Source organism: Besnoitia besnoiti, chromosome X (genome assembly GCF_002563875.1).
Source record: "Besnoitia besnoiti strain Bb-Ger1 chromosome X, whole genome shotgun sequence".
NCBI lineage: Eukaryota > Apicomplexa > Conoidasida > Eucoccidiorida > Sarcocystidae > Besnoitia > Besnoitia besnoiti.
In genome coordinates, this window is record NC_042365.1 from 910,433 (window position 1) to 927,707 (window position 17,275).

The 17,275-nt window shown below is 56.7% G+C and overlaps 5 protein-coding genes across 5 annotated transcripts; 2 read left to right on the plus strand and 3 right to left on the minus strand.

Moving 5' to 3' along the window:
* Nucleotides 1-447: 447 nt before the first annotated feature.
* BESB_016830 (uncharacterized protein) lies at nucleotides 448-747 on the plus strand (the record flags this gene model as incomplete). Its single annotated transcript, XM_029360398.1, has 1 exon — nucleotides 448-747. One exon carries the CDS (start codon nucleotides 448-450, stop codon nucleotides 745-747), a length of 300 nt encoding a protein of 99 aa, XP_029216374.1.
* Nucleotides 748-1,573: 826 nt separating this feature from the next.
* BESB_016840 (uncharacterized protein) lies at nucleotides 1,574-2,023 on the minus strand (the record flags this gene model as incomplete). The annotated part of the gene is made up of 1 exon (XM_029360399.1): nucleotides 1,574-2,023. One exon carries the CDS (start codon nucleotides 2,021-2,023, stop codon nucleotides 1,574-1,576), a length of 450 nt encoding a protein of 149 aa, XP_029216375.1.
* Nucleotides 2,024-2,568: 545 nt separating this feature from the next.
* BESB_016850 (uncharacterized protein) lies at nucleotides 2,569-4,151 on the plus strand (the record flags this gene model as incomplete). The annotated part of the gene is made up of 4 exons (XM_029360400.1): nucleotides 2,569-2,695; nucleotides 3,022-3,145; nucleotides 3,563-3,620; nucleotides 4,038-4,151. The coding sequence occupies 4 exons, from the start codon at nucleotides 2,569-2,571 to the stop codon at nucleotides 4,149-4,151; spliced, it is 423 nt and encodes a 140-aa protein (XP_029216376.1).
* Nucleotides 4,152-6,403: 2,252 nt separating this feature from the next.
* BESB_016860 (uncharacterized protein) lies at nucleotides 6,404-7,054 on the minus strand (the record flags this gene model as incomplete). Its single annotated transcript, XM_029360401.1, has 1 exon — nucleotides 6,404-7,054. The coding sequence occupies one exon, from the start codon at nucleotides 7,052-7,054 to the stop codon at nucleotides 6,404-6,406; it is 651 nt and encodes a 216-aa protein (XP_029216377.1).
* A 2,936-nt stretch (nucleotides 7,055-9,990) lies between these two features.
* On the minus strand, nucleotides 9,991-14,448 carry BESB_016870 (macro domain-containing protein; the record flags this gene model as incomplete). Its single annotated transcript, XM_029360402.1, has 6 exons — nucleotides 9,991-11,820; nucleotides 12,227-12,337; nucleotides 12,749-12,826; nucleotides 13,147-13,271; nucleotides 13,597-13,772; nucleotides 14,318-14,448. The coding sequence occupies 6 exons, from the start codon at nucleotides 14,446-14,448 to the stop codon at nucleotides 9,991-9,993; spliced, it is 2,451 nt and encodes an 816-aa protein (XP_029216378.1).
* Nucleotides 14,449-17,275: the final 2,827 nt, after the last annotated feature.

Below are 17,275 nucleotides of genomic sequence, written 5' to 3' on the forward strand. Positions count from 1 at the left end.
GCACAGAAGTGGTGTTTGAAACGACAACACGCGAAAACGGCCTGTAGGAGCGGATCGCATGCACTCCGCAAGCAGCCGGTGCTCTTCGCCGTTGCGGTGTATGGACATCTGGTAACGCCGACCCGCAGACACTCAGGTTTACGGACAGACAAAGGACATCGCAAAGAAGAAAGAGAGAGTTCAAGACTCTGCAGAGCGGGCCGGTGACTTCAGAGCAGACCGGGCAGCAGGAAAGAAAACACGGCGCGCGACACTCCAGCCCCCCTCCAGGGCATATCAGCGAGGGAACAGGAACACGAGGGCTCAAGCACGCAATTTTTTACTCCTCTGGCATGCCTGGAACGCGTTGTAGAGGCTCGCGGGATATTTTGTGAACAGAGAGCACAAGCTACAGGAAAAGGACAGTTGACGTAGTTCGGGTGTCGAGGTTGCATGCTCAGCGTGCGCATGAGTGGCATGAGCTCGCCGCGGTGTGATGGAGCGGCGGCTGACTGGTCGCCGCAGGAAAAAAAGGCAACAGAGCACCTTTCTTCTCGCCAAAGCGAGTTGCCAGCGATGAGCGTTCGTTTCTGGGCGAAGCTGAGCTCCAGCGTGTCGAGGCAGTCCGGTGTTCGCGAGACAACTCCCATGCACGCGGAGCGAGATGTGCGCGCCTTCAAACTGCAGAATGCAATTTTAGACGCAGAGAAAAAAGACAGAGGGAAAGCACACGACGACGAGAGAAAGCGCGAAGCGAGTCTGCAGTAGCGAAGAGTGCTGATATAGCGGGTAAGAGAAGAAGAGGAGCCGCTCCGACGCCGCAACGAGAAAAACGCACACAGGGTTGAGGCTGGCTGAGCGAGGCCCGCAAGAAGCAGGAAACCGCAACGAGAGAACAGAGAAGGCGGGCGAGATACGGAAAGCAAACAGAGAGATAACAGACGTAAGAGGAGCGACAACAGCTGCGGGCGCAATTAGGGCGTTGTGAGACGCCATGTGCGTGAGAGACAGCTTCCCGGGAAAGAAAGAAAAGCGTACGCTAAGAGGACCCAAGGAGGGAGATCACAGAGAGGCGAAAAAAAGAACCTGACAGAGCAATGAGGGGAGAACGCAGGACTTGAGAAGAGTCGACTGAGTCAACCAGAAGAGAGAGGATCGCAGCACAAACGGCGATCCCCCCCTTTTTGCTGCCTTCGCGTTTTCCCGCCCGCGGGCAGCGTGGCGGCGCTAGACTAAGCAGCTACACAGCGACACACCGGGATTACCAAAACCATGGATTTTTTTAGACGAAAGCTGCATAAAAACGACATCCTTATTTTCCCTTGCTGCAATGTGCTATGGAATGAGGCGTGCAGTGACTTGGCTTGGCATGTCGGTTTATGAGGCGCTCGCGGTCTTCCCGCTGTCGCTCTGCGCTGTTATAAGTTGACTTCCGCGCTGTCCAGCACCCGTTTTCGAGTTCAGTGTGCTGTGCCTCGGGTTCTGCCTCCTGCCTGCGCTCTTTTCATCTGTATTACCGCAGTTTCTCTCGCTGCGCAGCGGCGTCCACGCGGGACCGTGTGTTCCTACGCCTTGGCTCTTCTTCCACGGATTTTCAGCGACCATGCATGCCTTTCACTATCCCAAACCCGTTGTCCCAGTCGCGCGTCCCGCTTCGTCCCCCCCTCGCTCGCCGTCCAAGGTGTTTCACTTCCTCTGCACTCTCTTCGCAGCTGTCGTGGCTGGCGTGCTCGCAGTCGGGACCTCTTGCCTTTCCTGCGCGGAGCACCTCCTGCTTCACTTCTTCCCGCCAGACCGCGAACGGTCTCCGCCGATCTTCAGCGCAAACGATGAGGACGGCGGCGAACAGGAAGTTGATCTCGAGGCGGGCAGAGGGGAGCCCAGCGCCGAGAGCGGCGTCGCCTTGCGAAACTTTGCACTCGATAGCCAAAACAGAGACGCCGGACGAGCGACCCGCGGAGAGCGGCCTCCGCTTGCTTTGAACAACATAGCCACACCGAGGGGCGCGGCCGCCCCTGAAATCGGCGTCGGGTACGTCTTCCATGGTGCAGAAATCCAGGGAACCGAGGTCACTCCGACGATACGCACTAAGGGAGTACCCAGGAAGACTAAATCGGGCGGAGACGCCGAGATATCTGAAAAAATTTGTACAATCTCGCGTAGTCAAATGCAGTGATGCTGAATCATTTATCCACATAAACACATATAGATATGCATATACACGCCGATCTGCCAGAATCGACTGTAGCAGTGTTACGGCCATTCGCTGCGCCGCTGCCTCCAATTTAAGAGATCTGCACCGGGTGCATCTCGCGTGCCTAGAAGATCGCGCGCAGCACTTTGTCTCCCACAGATGTAGATCTATATTTTATACAAACATTTATACACGGCAATGCAGCTCGTAAACATAGAGGCAAGGCCGCAGGCGTTGAGATCCTCTGCATACCATCACAAGGAACGGACGGCGAGTGGCTGTAGCCCGGACCCCGCCAACAAATGCGCCTCCGCCAGACGAGACAGCAAAACGCGCAGAAGATCGCGTCGGTTTCGTTGCGTTCTTTTCGTACAAAACTCGTGGCGATTTCCCGAATGGCCCTGTGCATCGCCGCTCACAGGAAGACGACAGCAGGCGTCTCGGTGGACGCCAACCAAGTGCTGCGGGGGGAGGGCTTGGCGCTGGCGAACGTCCCAATGGAGCAGGATCGAGTCTATTTCGGTAAGCCTTCTCAAATACCAAAGAAAGCAAACCGGGCGCCGTTGCGGGACGAGCTGCAAAGAGCAAGGAAGAACCCCAGTCTTGGTTTTCCGCAGGAGCGCCTCAAGATGCGCGGTTGACGATAAGGCGATCCGCGCCCAGAATGGAACCACTGGGGAGGAAGAACTTGGGAGGGAAGTAGGGAGAAACGCGGAAGAATTATAACGCAAGTCGGAGTATCTGCCACGGGCGCTGCCTCACAATCGAGAAGCGGGTCGGGGCGGTACTCAAATGGAGCCTGCTTTACTCCGCACCACTCGTCCCATCCACTTCTCTGGTTGCCGCAGAAGTGCATGTCGTGGAGCCTGGCCGCCTGCTGGTAGGCGCTGCCAGAGGGACGGCGGGTGACTCCGCATCATGGTCGGGTGCCGACTACGACGATCTGCTCTCGCAGCAACCCCCCTCCTCACGGTAATGCTTGCCAACACGCGTCAGGATCTGAGGTGTGCGCCAACGCGTATGGCCCCAAGCACTCCAGGATATACGTTGTGTTCATCTGTGTATATATTTTCACCATTCTTACGTCCACAACTGTATATGTATATGTGTTCTGACAAAAATGCCCTGATACTGGACCCCGTCATTTTGGCGTCAGAGCAGCGTGGCAATCAGAAGTCCACGCGTACAAGCGCGTGCAGATTATGAACGAGAGCGAAATTGTCTGATGCCAAAGCGCCCTGCGTGAAGTCCATGCGGCAGCACAGGACTTCTGCACGAAACTGAGACATCCAGACCACCTTATACGCATGCATGCACTAAACGCATGTCTCTCTCCAAAGCAAGTCGTAAGATCACGCGGAGTGCGGGTGCAACTTAACGTCTCTCCAGGTCCTTCGTCGAGTTCGGCGGCCCCGATGGCGTGGCGGTGGAGAAGGACGATGTCATCGTAAGCGGCAGGGGGCAGGGAGGGGGTCGGGGAAGGCGCAAGACTGAGAGAGGGGAGGGATCACGACAACAGCATTTTCACGATGCTGAAAATACGAAAATACGGGCCGAAGAACAAGCATGCCAAACGACGACGCGTCAGCACAATACGCAACAGTCATCACCTCTACCAGGCCACGCGGTGTTTGAAGCGTTTTGCCATGTGAACTAGCAAACGTCTCCATCCGCAGCCGAGGTGCTGAGTCCGGCTCGACTGCGGCCAAGCTTCCGGTTTGTTTGCTGAATAACGTTTCTCAGCCCGACGTTCCGTGGTGTTGAAGGCTCGGAATCTCTGCCGTTCTGCGTGACATTTCTGCCGCTGGAGTTTGCCCGGTGACTCTGTGTTCATCTTTGCTGTTTTTCTGTGCGAGCGTTGCAGTCCTGCGCCTTCGACCAGTCTGATTTTCCAACTTCCTTTGAGGTATTTTTGAACGGCGCGCCTCTTCGAGACCAGACGCTGACAGGTGAAGCGCACTCCGATTCGGTCCTCTGACGTGCAGCACACCACACGCTAGTCTCCGCACTCTCCTTACGCGCGGCGAGCTTGCTTCCCGTCGAGTTGGGCTTTGCGCCAGCGCGTACAGTCCACCTGGCATTTAGTTTACATACCTTCATCTCCACTCATACACGTTAGCGCACGCGCAGGACAAGGTGCTCGTAGCGCATGTCTGTCCGCGCAGAGGGAGGCACGTATATGTCCACGCGTGAGGCTAGAGATATGGATAGACGAGCGCGTGTGCGCAGTTTGTGCGGAAGCCTGCAGATATCTGTGCGTTCGGCTGCCTGCACGAACAGGCCTGAGAGGCGAAGTGTGGCCGGCGCTAGTCCTTCGCGACGGGGCTGAGGCGCAAGTAAGGCTGGCTGACTTTCCACGGTGTTCAGCGTGAAGCTGCACCATGCTCACGGGTGTCGTGTGCACCCTCCACTCACGTTAACCCTTGACCACACGCTCGCACGCACGAAGCCTCGAAGCGCGAGTACCGGCGCCGCATCGATGGTTTATACTCAGCGTGCGTGCGGCTCTCATGCAAAGCGCTGGGTCGACTTGCTCTTTTCAACATAGTAATGCATATATGTGCTGTAGGAATTGATTCCGCTCCTCCACATAAACAGCCAGTACACTAACAAAGAAGGAAGGAGAAACGCGGGCCGGAAAACGTGTCATCTTTTGCAGGACAGATTGGGGTTTGAAAGTCCACCATGCCCAGCCGACAGCTGCTTGTGCACTTTGCTCGTGGCATCTCTTCTTCATTCCACGTGCCTCTGCGCATGCTTTTTCCCGCAGTTTGTCGTTGATCCGCTCCGCTGCTGTCACTGGACTACGTTCAAGTCCCGAGGCTTCAACGCACTAGCAGTTAGTCGGAGCCTCATCGGCTAAGCGCTGCGCACAAATTCCACGCGAGTCTCTGTCTACTCATCAGACGTTTTTACTCCTGCACACGTTAACGCTTGTGAACGCCTTTACTCAGTACGTGAAGACCGTCCCCCTTGACAGAATGAAAGACTATGACTGTCTACTCCGTAGTCATTCAAGCACATCTTGTAAACGCGTAGGCGTGAGAGTGTTGTGACTCCCTACGCGCGTGTCTTGTCCAGATGCACATGCGATGAATCATGCGAACGCCTCTTTCCGGCCGATGCGGCGTGTCGGTAAACGCAGACCGGTGAACGAAAGGGGAATTTTCCCCCGTATAGCCCACCGAGAATTTCAGGTTTTTTTCCGCAGCGAACGCATGTGGGATTTTCCCGTCTCCTTCGTCGAGGCAGTGCCGCGTCGACGCTGACTTGCTAAGTTCGCATAAGAATCACTCGTGTGAGCACTCGGTGCATGCGGATGTGAAAGCGCGAGGCACGGTATAATACGCTGGCGAGGCGTAGACCTCTGTTTGCTGGGAAACTGATCTGAGCTGTCTTCGCTTATCTCCCTCACACTCGCGTTCCGCCGTGCGGGGCAAGGCAGTCTGCCGCTCGCGCAATAGACAAACGGCCTTGTCCGCCTGACATGCTTCATCCCGTGAGGTTCCGCTTGCGACTCGCCTACGGCAGGAAACCGCTGAAGAGCAAGCACTGCAGAGGCGTGCTGATTTTGGTATTTCACAACGGCCGGACCGCCTGGATAAACGTGCGGGGGGTTCTCTTCATGGAATGTTAGAATGCAGTGTTTACGTGTAAATCAAGAAGGATCATAAGTAATCCAACAGTAAAAACAGGTAGAGTGAGGACCAACGTAAGAGCAGTAAAGATGATAGCCCAGATAGCAAGGGTGTGCGACACTGCCACGCAGGGCAGTGGAAGGAAACAGCCACGCAGAGCTCCACTCAGAGAGGCGGCAGGTTACCGACAGAAACGACTACGCGCGGGCGGTCACGTCCGCTTGGGAACAGATGCGAGCGAACTCTTGGAAACACGGCGAGAAGGCGCTAGATTCCCGGGCGCCTCCTCAGTCATTCACACCCGCGTCGGAGCGTATAGCTCACCCTACCTTTGAGAGCACGCACGCACGGAATCACAGCTGTGAGAGTTGTATCCTCCGAATAGATTGTGGGCGCCCGGATGCACACGCCGGCCGCGGATTCAGGCACGACTTACATAGGACACTGTTCCTTGACAGTCCAGGCATATGCGTAGGGGCAAGAGAAGTACACGACTTCTTAAAACAATTAGGAAAAATTGGTAACTGGCGGTGGCTCGTGAGTCAAAATCTGCGGTGCGCTCGGATTGCCCCTGTGTCCCCTTGAAGGTCGCTCATCGCAAGCTCCCAAAGTATGACTGCTTCCTGTACCAGTTTGTCTGGTCTCCCCCGCCGCGGTCTCTATCCCGATCTCTGCGCAAGTCGTCTCTAAGCTTCTCACGAGCTTCCTCGACGGACACTGCGGCACGTCGGCCGGTGCGTTCCTGCGCCTCCTCATACTCCCGCATTTCTTTGCGTCGCCGTCTTCGCTCTTTTTCCCGCGACCGGTTTCGCCGCTCAATCTCCGGTTGTCGCTGAATCTCTTCGAGATGTATGGAGGGCTGGTGCAGCGACCGAAAGAGGATCGGGCCTTCTCCGGCTTCTCTGCCGGGATTGTCATTGCCTCGTCGGCCTGCGGAGCCTCTCTGGCGGCGAGCCGCTGCTGCGTCGTCTGACTCAGCGGGAGGGGGAGGAGGCGACATCAACGCGACGCCTCCGCTGTACCTCTCATTCCACTTTTTGATCTCCGCCTCACTCATCATCACCTCGCGCTTCGCCGGCAAGAAGATTCTCCGCTCCGACACAGGAGCGTTTTTCTCTGTTTCCCAGATCCACACGAGCCCCCCGCCAATGCCCGCCGTCCAGACAGCCCATTTGTACGCAGGAGAGCCCTGGAGCAGTGTTTCGCGCCGAGCGCGCCCCGAAAAGGTCCGCCACCAACTCATGTTTTCTGAAGCGACGGGCAGCGACGAGAAAACGGCCTACACCACCGGGGGGGAAAAATGAGAAGAAATCGCCTGTTGGCTCAACAGGAGCTCGACAACAAGATGGAGACGCGGTCGCGGTATCCAGAACGCCTCGATGCAAAGTAAGGCGTTGGGCAGGGAAAAATGATGAGAACAGGCAAGATTCCATAGGAACACGCCAAGGCCCCGTATCCGAGAGACGAATAGTACAGGATGGACGTACGATGAAGGCGGTCATTAGCGGAAGCAGGAAATACACGAGACAGCCTTGAAACCTTCGATGCCTAGTACTTCTGGCTGTCCTCTTATTCTATCGACTCTTCGTCTCTCCTTCCTCCTCTTCCGCGAAGGACGCATAGAACACGGACCCTGGAAAACGGCAAGCTGAACGTGCATGCTGCGCCGCATGCGCAACACCGTTCTCTAGACATGAACCCATACGAATCAATCAAGCCTCGCAAAATATTCCATCCATCATCGAGTGAATGGCACAACGGTGCGAGGTTTCGAGGCCAGCCTGGAGGAGCAATACACAGAAGATCTGAGAAGCGCTCCATACACAATCGAGATTCTGCCTCGCGGTTTGTGCTCGACTAAAGACATCGCTTCATACTATGAAAGGCTGCCTGTTCTGTGTGAGACATTAAATAATTTGTCCACAAAAAAGCAACGCTGATTCACTCTTTCCTGCAGGGAAGCTTCCTCTCTTTAAAATTGTAGCGTTGTCGTTTCCGTGTCTTGCATGCAACCGCAGAAGTCCACTACTGCATGCAGCTCTCAGTCTCGCTCTACATGCACCGCTGCGCGCAATCTTCAGTAGCGTGTCTCCTGACTCAGCGCTATCTTCCAGAGGTCGGAGGGGCCCTCAAGGTATGGCACATCGCATGCCATCGGTAATCTCGTACCCGTGGCGAGACTTCTCGAGAACTTCCCGCTCCCTTGTGCATTTTGCGGAGCTTCCGTGTGCTTGCCGCCTGTTGCCTGACTAGTGCTTTTAATTGCGTGTGTGGTATCGCCGAGCCTAAGAGGCGGTCTCCGTCAGGGATCTACGTAGTAGTAACGCTATGTTCTTTAATTGCAAATGCCAGCCAGTCATGTTGGAGTTGACGTCGCCGACAGCGTGTCTGCACCGACAGACCCTGACAAGCTAAGATACGACTTCAGCTTCGTCTCGTTAAGACCGATCTACGCGACTGCTGAACTTTCTGCAGCCGAACACTTCAGATCATTACCACAGAGATAGAAGGCATCGATGAATCCGCCGGAAAATTAGAAGCGCAAAAATGGCCCGCTGCTTGCCTCAGAGTCCACATGCAGCTAGATGCCGGCGCACGTACTCCATTTCTAACGAGATGGCTGCCCCTCGGTGCCTGCTTTGCCCGCCACGAGCTGCCTGCTTTCGTCCCACCAGGTTCTTTTGGCGCAGCGAACCTACGCGAAATCCACTGACCAGCGAACATCGCTGCCGCTCATGAGCAGGCTGACCACAACGGCAAACGTGCCGCGGCAACTACGTGTCGAAGTCGCGGCGCACGCCGACCCGGTCCCCAAGAGTACCAGACGTTTTCGAGTTTCAGCTTACTCAGAATCGGCAGGTGCGCAGATGCACAGATAATAATGGAGTGTGCAACACGACTGCGTGTGATACTCTAAAAACCCCGTGGGTTTTAGCGTGCGGTCAAGCCTCATCACTCATGCCTCGTTAGCCTCAGCTTCGTCGCGCTCCATGAGGTAAAAACGAGAGCGAATCTGCCAAACTCCAACAAAAACTGGTTAGCCCAGGCCCCCCTCCTAGGTTCCTCAGACGCCAGACAATAGGACCACCTGTTCAGAACCCGAAGTTGCATGCAGACACGGCCTCCCGGCAACTCAACCAAACGGGATGCCAGCGGACATCACAGAAAATATGTACCACAGTGCTGATGGAGAACACGAAACAGACTGGCAAAAAATGGCGGTTCTCAAAGAAGCAACAAAATCCCATTAAACGCGCCCTCGGGGCTTCTGTTCGCCTCAGTTGTCCTCAGTTAGTAGCGTCGTGTTTGTTGCATTAAGACCACATGCCTTGCCGAGCTTCTACTAGTCACTCACGGAACGGACTGTCACCGTGGCGCAAAAACACTAGGGCGCCGTGATAAGGAACATGCGAAGCACAGGAGTATTGCTTAGGGATGAATTGGCGTGCTACTCTGCGCGCCTACCCTCGGAAACACGGCAGACACGCCCGCGCTTCACGACGATCGGTCTGCGGCCCTTCCGCCCTTCAGGTCATCCAGCTGCCCTTCCTCTTGCACGCAAACGACTTGGCTTACGTAAATGACAGATGCAACTCGCCAGATCTCCGAACTAACGCCCAGTCAACGTCGCGCTCAACGCGCCCGCCGCCACGTACCACCGCAGGCGGACGCGCGGAGGAGCCGCGGGATGACGGCTTTCTCTACGGAGAGGTCGGCGGCGCCCAATAAGCCAACACACGCAGCGACATGGAAGCGTGTATCGGCGGGCTCTCTCGGAACTGCTTCGCCGGCGTCCGGATCCAGCTGGCGGCCATCCAAAACACCGAAAAACATCGATGGAGCGATAGACCCGCCCGACGGGCTACAGTTGAGCGCCGTGTGGATCGGTTGACACACGAGCACGCGTCCGCAGGGAAGGCTCGATCCTTCATTTTCCCTCGCCTCGTGTCAGCCTCACGCTGCTGTGTCAACTAGCATCCGCGAGGCTGCAGGCTTCCACCCGTTGCTCCGTTCGGCCCGCAGATGCTTTTGCATACGCCACGCACTCCAACAGAACGGATCTCGCGCTACGCCATATTCGCCGAAGCATAGATCCGTGATTCTGAAACCTCTCCCTCGACGGCTGCGGCAAAGATACTCCGCCTGCATCTTCCCTTCTGCTCCTACATCGGTCTGTCCTCACGAGTGCCGCTGCTTCTGTTCTTTCTTGTCAAACTTTTTGTGACGTTGGTTTCGCGCCGCCGCGGCGCCTCCGCTGTCGTCGCTTTGCCGCAAGGAGACTGAGCTGAACTGGCGCTTGCTGTGGCGTGCCTCAGCAGCAGCGCTCGCCGGTGCGTTGGCAGCTGAAGCGACGTCACCGAGATCGGCGGCTTGGGATTGCTGCAGGCGACCCAGCTTCTCTGCAGCATCCGGATCCCGCATTTCCTGATTCACCCGCGCCAGACCCGCATGCGGACTGTCCGAAAGAGGATCTACTGGCGGCAGATCAAGGGCGTCCATAGGGCAGTGCGGTGCGTTGCCACTCTCTAGGTCGGCCTGCTTACGATGCGCCGCCTTCCGCTCGGTGCACCCCTTCTCGGCGTTCTGAGACGGCGTCAGCAGCATCCCTGGCGAGCCCTGAGAACTCGCGCTATTCCGCCGGCGACGCCTGTTCCGCTCGCTCTTCATGGCCTGTGGGCTGCGCGCCTCCTCGCTTCCAGCTGTGTGCGGGTTCGTCTTCCCTGTCGGAGTTACACGCTTCGCGGGAAAGTCCTGAGCCCGTGCAGAGGACTCCGCAGAGACTGCCTCTGTGCCAACCGTCTCCTGAACGGATGAGGAAGGTTCCTGGAGCAACGCTGACGCCTGAGACGAGACCACGGGCGGAAGAGGGGCGCCGAGTGAGCTCTCAGCGAGCGCCGGCTTCCCCTTCTGCCTTTTGCCGTTCTTCGCCCCTCGCAAGCTATCTTCCCGAGCTGCAGGACTTGGCTCATCTGAAGGCTCCGCTGGGGTCGCCGCTGGAAACACAGCGGCTGACTTGTCGTCGTCCAAGGATTGAGACGCGCTCTCCTTCGGCTCCTGGGGTTTCTGAGGATATGCGCTTGCCTCGCGGTTCACAGAGACCGCAATCTCGTCCTGCGCAGGAGGGAGAGTACTCAACTGTCCCTCCGCATCGGGTACAGCCGCGGCATCGGGCGCACGTTCCGCGACAGGGAAATCCGGCGACACCACGCGCAGTCGCACGCGTTGCTCTGCGTCGACCCGTTCCTGCACGTGGCGCACAAAGGCTTCGCTCACGCGTCGTCTCGCTGTCTCTTTCTTCTGTCGGTCTTTCTTCTCCCTCCGGTCCTTTCGCTCGTTCTTCCTGCGCCGGCCGTCTGCGTCCTCCTTCCTTTCCACCAGTCTGACGGCGCGACGCTCGTGCTCGGTCACGTAGTCGTCGTGCTCGTCGTCTTCCTCCTCTTCATCGACAGAGGCGCGCCGCTTGTGGCGCTCCCCGCCCTCCCCAGCAGCGTCCATCGACTGCCGGCGTGCCCGCCAGTCGCCGCCGTCGCCCTCGTTCTTTCCATCGCTGCTGCGCTCGGGGCTGGTCGGTGAGCTCTCGCCGCTGGCCTCTTTGACCAGCGCGCTCTTCAGCGGCTGCAGCTCCATGCCCTCCTGGTTTCCCCTGTACTCAAACACCCGGGTTTTGTCGTCCGCGTCGTCTCCAGTCCCGTCTTCCTCCTCTCGGGTGGCGTCTTCGCCGCCTCCGCACAGCACCCACGACCCGCCCCAGGGCGCCTGCTCTCCGCCCGCGCCTGCAGACTGCATTCGGCACGGACGTTCTGACTCTTCGTCGCCGTCCCCGGAATCTCCTGCGTCTTCAGCACGCGCGGCTGGAATGCTGGGCGCGGCGGCGTCGTGAACGTCCTCCGCCACAAGGCCTTCCGTGGCTTCAGAGAGAGAAGCCACCGACTCCTCCGTTGGGACTGTGCGCGGAGCGAAGACGCTGGAGATCGCCACAGACGCGCGACATTTGACTTTTGAAAGCAGCTGCAGGTAAAGACAGGACAAGGTTGAATAATGGCTTTGCTCACCGGACGAGCTACGAAGGAGGCAGCCTACGGGTCGCTGGTGCGACCGCTGTAACATCCACGCCGGCAACTCGGGGGCTTGTTTTGACCCGGCGCATTCGACGTGCCACCAACGTTAATTTTCCGTAGTCTCTGCGCCCGTTCTAATCCACCACACGAATAAACGAACACTACTCTCCATCCGCACACCGTGCTTTTTGCTTATCGAGCCTACAAACCCCGATACCTGGCCCTTAGCACCTGCCTCATCTCCTCTCGAGAGCGGCCTCCAGCTCGGATTTCACTCGAAGCGCCTCAGACGGGAGTGGCGCCCTCCACCCGCCACTCCGGCTGTGCGCTTCGAATACCCAAGGATAGACGCGCACCTGTTCATAATAGATGTAGTCCTGCCGCTCGAAGACGCAGAAGACGATGAAGTCAACGGATTCGAAGTTTGCAGGGACCTTCAGCCACTTTGTCACGCAGTCGGTGACGTTCTGAAAAGGCATACATGAGACACACGCTAGCACACAGCGGAAAAGGTGGACATCCCAATCAGCCGCCACCCCCACCCCGAGAGCCTCTGCGAGGAGCCCGTAACAAATCGTCATCTTGATGAGGTTATGACCTCAGCTGTCGTGATACAACTTCTCGGCATGCCTACTGGAATGGACCCTCCCAACTGCAAAGTCAGTGTTCTTCCCTCTCCTTGCTCACGGTATTGAGCGCAACGTGCGTTCTGTATCGAGCTGGCCTTTCGGGGGAACGCACGAAAGCAACAATCTGCAGTCTGCTCCCTCTGCAAGGTGATTCAGATATCCACGGAGCGGCGTACCCCCAAACTGTTCCCTAGGTCTCTGTGATGTTCCCGGTCTAGCGAGCGCCCGAGGAGAGCTGCCTGGCCTCACCTGAGCGGCAGCGAGCTGCGGGTATCCGTAGACGCCCGTCGAAATACAGGGGAAGGCAATCGAGCGGAAGTTCGCTTTCTGTTGAGAAAGGGATCAGACGAGGGCATGCCAAACGTGACGGGAGACAGCAGCAGCCTACTCCAAAGAGGCGTCTACAGGCCAAGCCCGGCGGCGAAGCGCCACGCAGAGGTCGCCATATGACTAGCTAGAGTTGCCGCCAGACATGAAAAGCCTCCCACGCCCGTTTCCTCCACGCGACTGGCGCAGCCACATCAGGTTTTAGGGGTTAAGTTTCTGTGCCACAAATCTTGCCATCGGCGACGTCCGCGCTGTCTGCCGAGAATGCGACTAGCCGAAGGAACCCTGGCGCGCCTCAGTTCGCTGGACTCGAACAGTACCTTCAGAAGTTCCAAGGCGTTAAGGTAGCACATGCGAAGAGCCTGAGGGTGCTCGCCCCGTGGCCCGACGGTGTGGAAGATCTGTTTGCATGCGAGCTGAAACGCCGGCGAGGCCTTCACTTCGCCTGCAGAGAGCCACGCGAGGGCGCCGCGCGGACATAAGGAAGACGCCGGGGTGTGAGAGGAAGTACGGACGCACTTGCGGCTCAGCCGCGACCATGGAAAACGATCGCATCCCATATCGATATAGAAGATATGAATACATCTATATATGAATAGGTCACCCGCGCTTCGATGCGCACGATGTCGTGGATGCATGTTTTCCTGCGTATCACAGCGCCCTCTAGTGTTGCATACCACCCGAGGCACCGCACCCTTACACTAGCAGAGCCGACTACCGACATCGTACAAAGTCTCGATACCTGTGGTGACATCCAAAGAAAAACTCACTCGTTTTACATCCGCCAAGTGTTCGGTTGAAGGCCCGCAGCTGGGGGCCGGCTTTTCGATGGATGGCTCCGTCCACGCCTCCACCGCCCAGAAGGGAGTGATTCGCCGCGTTGACAATGACGTCTACATTCAGTTCTGTAATGTCCCCCCGGTACAGGACGACCTTCCGCAGTAGCCTAGAGACGCAATCGCGCACACGGGATGCCACCATGTCAATAAGGACACCCTAAGGTTCTCAGCGACTCATGCTTGTTAAGACACCCGGCAACGTTTGGCATGCCGATGACATGTGCGCGGAATGCAACTAAAAAGGACTCACGAGTGCTTGTAGGCGTTCTCACTACGCTGCAAGGGTGTGTATCAGCGATCACCCCCTCCGGTGCCTTCTGTCTGCACTTTTTTCTCAAAGGCTGAAAGATCTGCCGTTCCCCGTGTCCTCGCCACATCTCGCACACGTCTCTGGTCTTCCACGTGCACCACCTCTACGTGCAGTAGACTGCATGCCTCATGTCCCATTCTAAGCTATGTGGTGTCTTGTCGTGACGCCACCAACCGAGACTGCTGGGCGCTGGCGTTCACGGAAGCCACAGAATACTGCCACCTCCCCGCGCATGCGAGGGCAGAACAGCGAGTTCTGAACGTCTCGGCGGTCAGCTTCGCCCGGTCGCTTTCCACTGAGCTGTATCCACCCTTCGCTCTACGTATATGCGTTCTCTCTCACGTTTTGGGGTCCTTGGAGAACCGAGGAAGGCTTGCGGCGTCGGTGCCGCAGAGCCCGCGTCTCGCGGCGGCTTTGGCCTTCCCCATGATCCCTGCGTTGGCTGACGTCCCAGCGTTCCAGGTAGGCAACATGTTGGTTGAACGGGTTCTGCCTCGATGCGAATCGCTTCGTGACAAAGTTGAAGGGGCGTCAAACCAGACTGGCGGCGACGGCGATTCACCCCTAGAAGGGTGTGAAGCCCCGGCGTATCGACGCGCTTGCAACCCGGGGAAAAGCAGATCGCTAAGCAAAACACAAACCCTGTGGGAAATTGTGTGAAACAACCGCCAAGCAACGCAGGTAGCAGCCAGCACAATCACGGAGACCTTTTCGCGACATGCCTCAAAGTGGATTGGACCTCGCTTTCGGAGTAATCTGGACGAGGGTCTTTTCACTCGTGTATGCTGGTCGACACTTAGGTGAACCCCGCCTTCGCGCCCGTCCTGGCCTCGAAAAGAAACCTCAGCCCCGAACGAAAATGGTCCCTGCAAAAAGGAGACTGGCGTGCTGTCGCGGCCTGGCATACCACCGGCGGAAGCGGCTCACGCAGCAGCATTCAGAAACTTCAGCGACACAAGCAGGAATGCAGTACAATGGAGGTGTGTCGCGCGACCGGCACACGGCGTTCTGTGTGCTAACTACCGGTGAAATGAACCTCATCCGGGTTCCGGCACACATCTGCTCATCATCGAAACCCCCGGGGAAGCGTAGACTGCAACAGAAGGCACTGCAAGAAATATCAGTGGATAACCTGTTTCCCTGTAGAGTCTCAGCCACGAGGAAAAACCATCGAGCCCGGGCGTTCAGATTGTGACCCTCCACCTGTTGAAACGTCTTACACATTGAAGACGTATGTGGCCGCGAGTTTCACATGAGCGTTCCGCACTTCTCCGTTCGCGAGTTCAAGACTCAGTTGAGGATGCATGCGGTTCGCCCCGGCTAGTTTTCTTTTCCCCAGTCTGCAAAATGAACACGAGCACAGCCAAGGCACTCACGGAAAGAGGACCGCCGGCCTGCCAGAGAAGCCGTCATGCACCGTGCAGCTCCCCCGAGCACCCCAGATGCCGATTTTTTCTTTGGAAAACTGGTGCTCTACCGGACTCTACGCAGCAGCACCACTTTTTAGCTGTGCCTGTAGGTCATGGAGAAACTCCTGTCTGCTGCTGATCCGAGCGAGAGCCTTCAAATTCTGCGCTTGGACGACGCCGGGCAAAGCCGCTGGCTTGCTGGTTAAGCGACAGGCATTCGAGCACACTTTGCCAGCCAGGGGTTTCAAACCCACTAGCGAAGGGAGTAAGAAGCGAAACACAAAGCAACTTCATAAACGCGCAGACGCTCTAGTTTTGGACACACCGGTGAATCTTGACATTGCCTGACTCGCCTGCGGCTCCAGCCACGGTTCTCTGCGGGTGTCTACTGGCGGGAAAAGTTTAGGGGCCGCGCACGGAACTCATTGACGGCAACTCGAGCGGAAATTGTCTGGCATCTGACGACTGATAAGCGACGTTAGCAGCTTTTCCGAAGATCCAAAACAAAAACGCGCTTCATCCGCGGCCCAGAGGCATGCGCTCCTGCAGTGCAACCATCATCATTTGTACAGCCCGCAGGGTCACCGCATTGCCCGCAGGACGCCTAGTGGGTTCGCTTCTGGCAAATTCCACCCGAGAGATGGTAATCAGACTGTCGTTCAGAGGGATGACACGAATGCAAAAGCTGCTCGAAAGCGTCACTACACAGTCCGACACATGTGGCATTAACAGCCACTATGTCTGCGGCCAGGCGGAGAAGTACAGGACCAACCAGAAGGCGCGTCGGTTCCGTACCACGTGAGAGAGTGCAGTGCATCCGGTCTCTAGTTGGTGTCACATAGGAACTATGTTAGTGTGCTTTGACTGCCCGGAAAGACACTGAAAGTTGGATGCTCCCTCAATGTTGCGAGGCTTCCACCTCCATATCTGGTATGAGTCTAGCCGGAGCGCAGTATTGCCGAAATCTCGACGCCAGACTGATGCAAGAAAAGGGGCTACGGTGGCGTGGAGGCAGTGCGGTCTTTGCGTGTCTAGAAGGCACTTATTTTTTGGGAGATATGCAACCTCGAGGTGTCGACCCTATATACTTGTGGTTGTGGTATATCAAACACATTCAGTCCAAGAGAGCGTGCCGCTTATCTGCTAAAAAACATCTACGCACTCTTGACACAACAACGCAGATACCCTAAAGGGGGACGAATACAGCGTGAAGAGTAATCCTCTGATGTGATTCTCAATGGCCATCACGTACTTGACTGCTATCTGATGGTCGCGGCGCCTTAACAGAACCCGTTGTTCACGACGGAACGTAGGTCGGCACAGATAGGATTGCGTTGACAGGTTCACCAGCGCGTAACACAAATATGAACAAGCAAGTAGAATACACAGATGAGCAAGCCTGTTCTCCACTATTATCAATGTATTTTGCTGGTGTGATATGCGATCTCGTGCCTCTTTAAAGCAGAACGGCAGGATTCCACGGACTAATCGCAGCAAACCGCCGCACCAAATTTTACGCACACCTTGCATTCCGTACCATAGCTATGGGAGTGTGACGACGCCCATTATAGCCCGTTTGTGCTTGAGACCGTCAAGATCGGACAACAAAGCTACTGCTACCATAATATCGGAAAAGTTCCTGGGGCCATCAAGAAAGTTCCACTCATTTGCGCGTCACTCTAAACACGTCCTGCCTAGAGTGGCAGATCGCTTCAGCTGGTAGCATACTGTGTCGGCATTGTGGACCGCCGTCCTCTAGCTTTATTTGTAGAACCCACCCCCTCAATTTCAATTACGATATCGCTTTCATACGTCCAGGCGATCCGATCAGGCCGGATTCACTGCCAAGTTCCACTATTTCTAGAACGACATCGTTGTGTGCTGCCGGTGG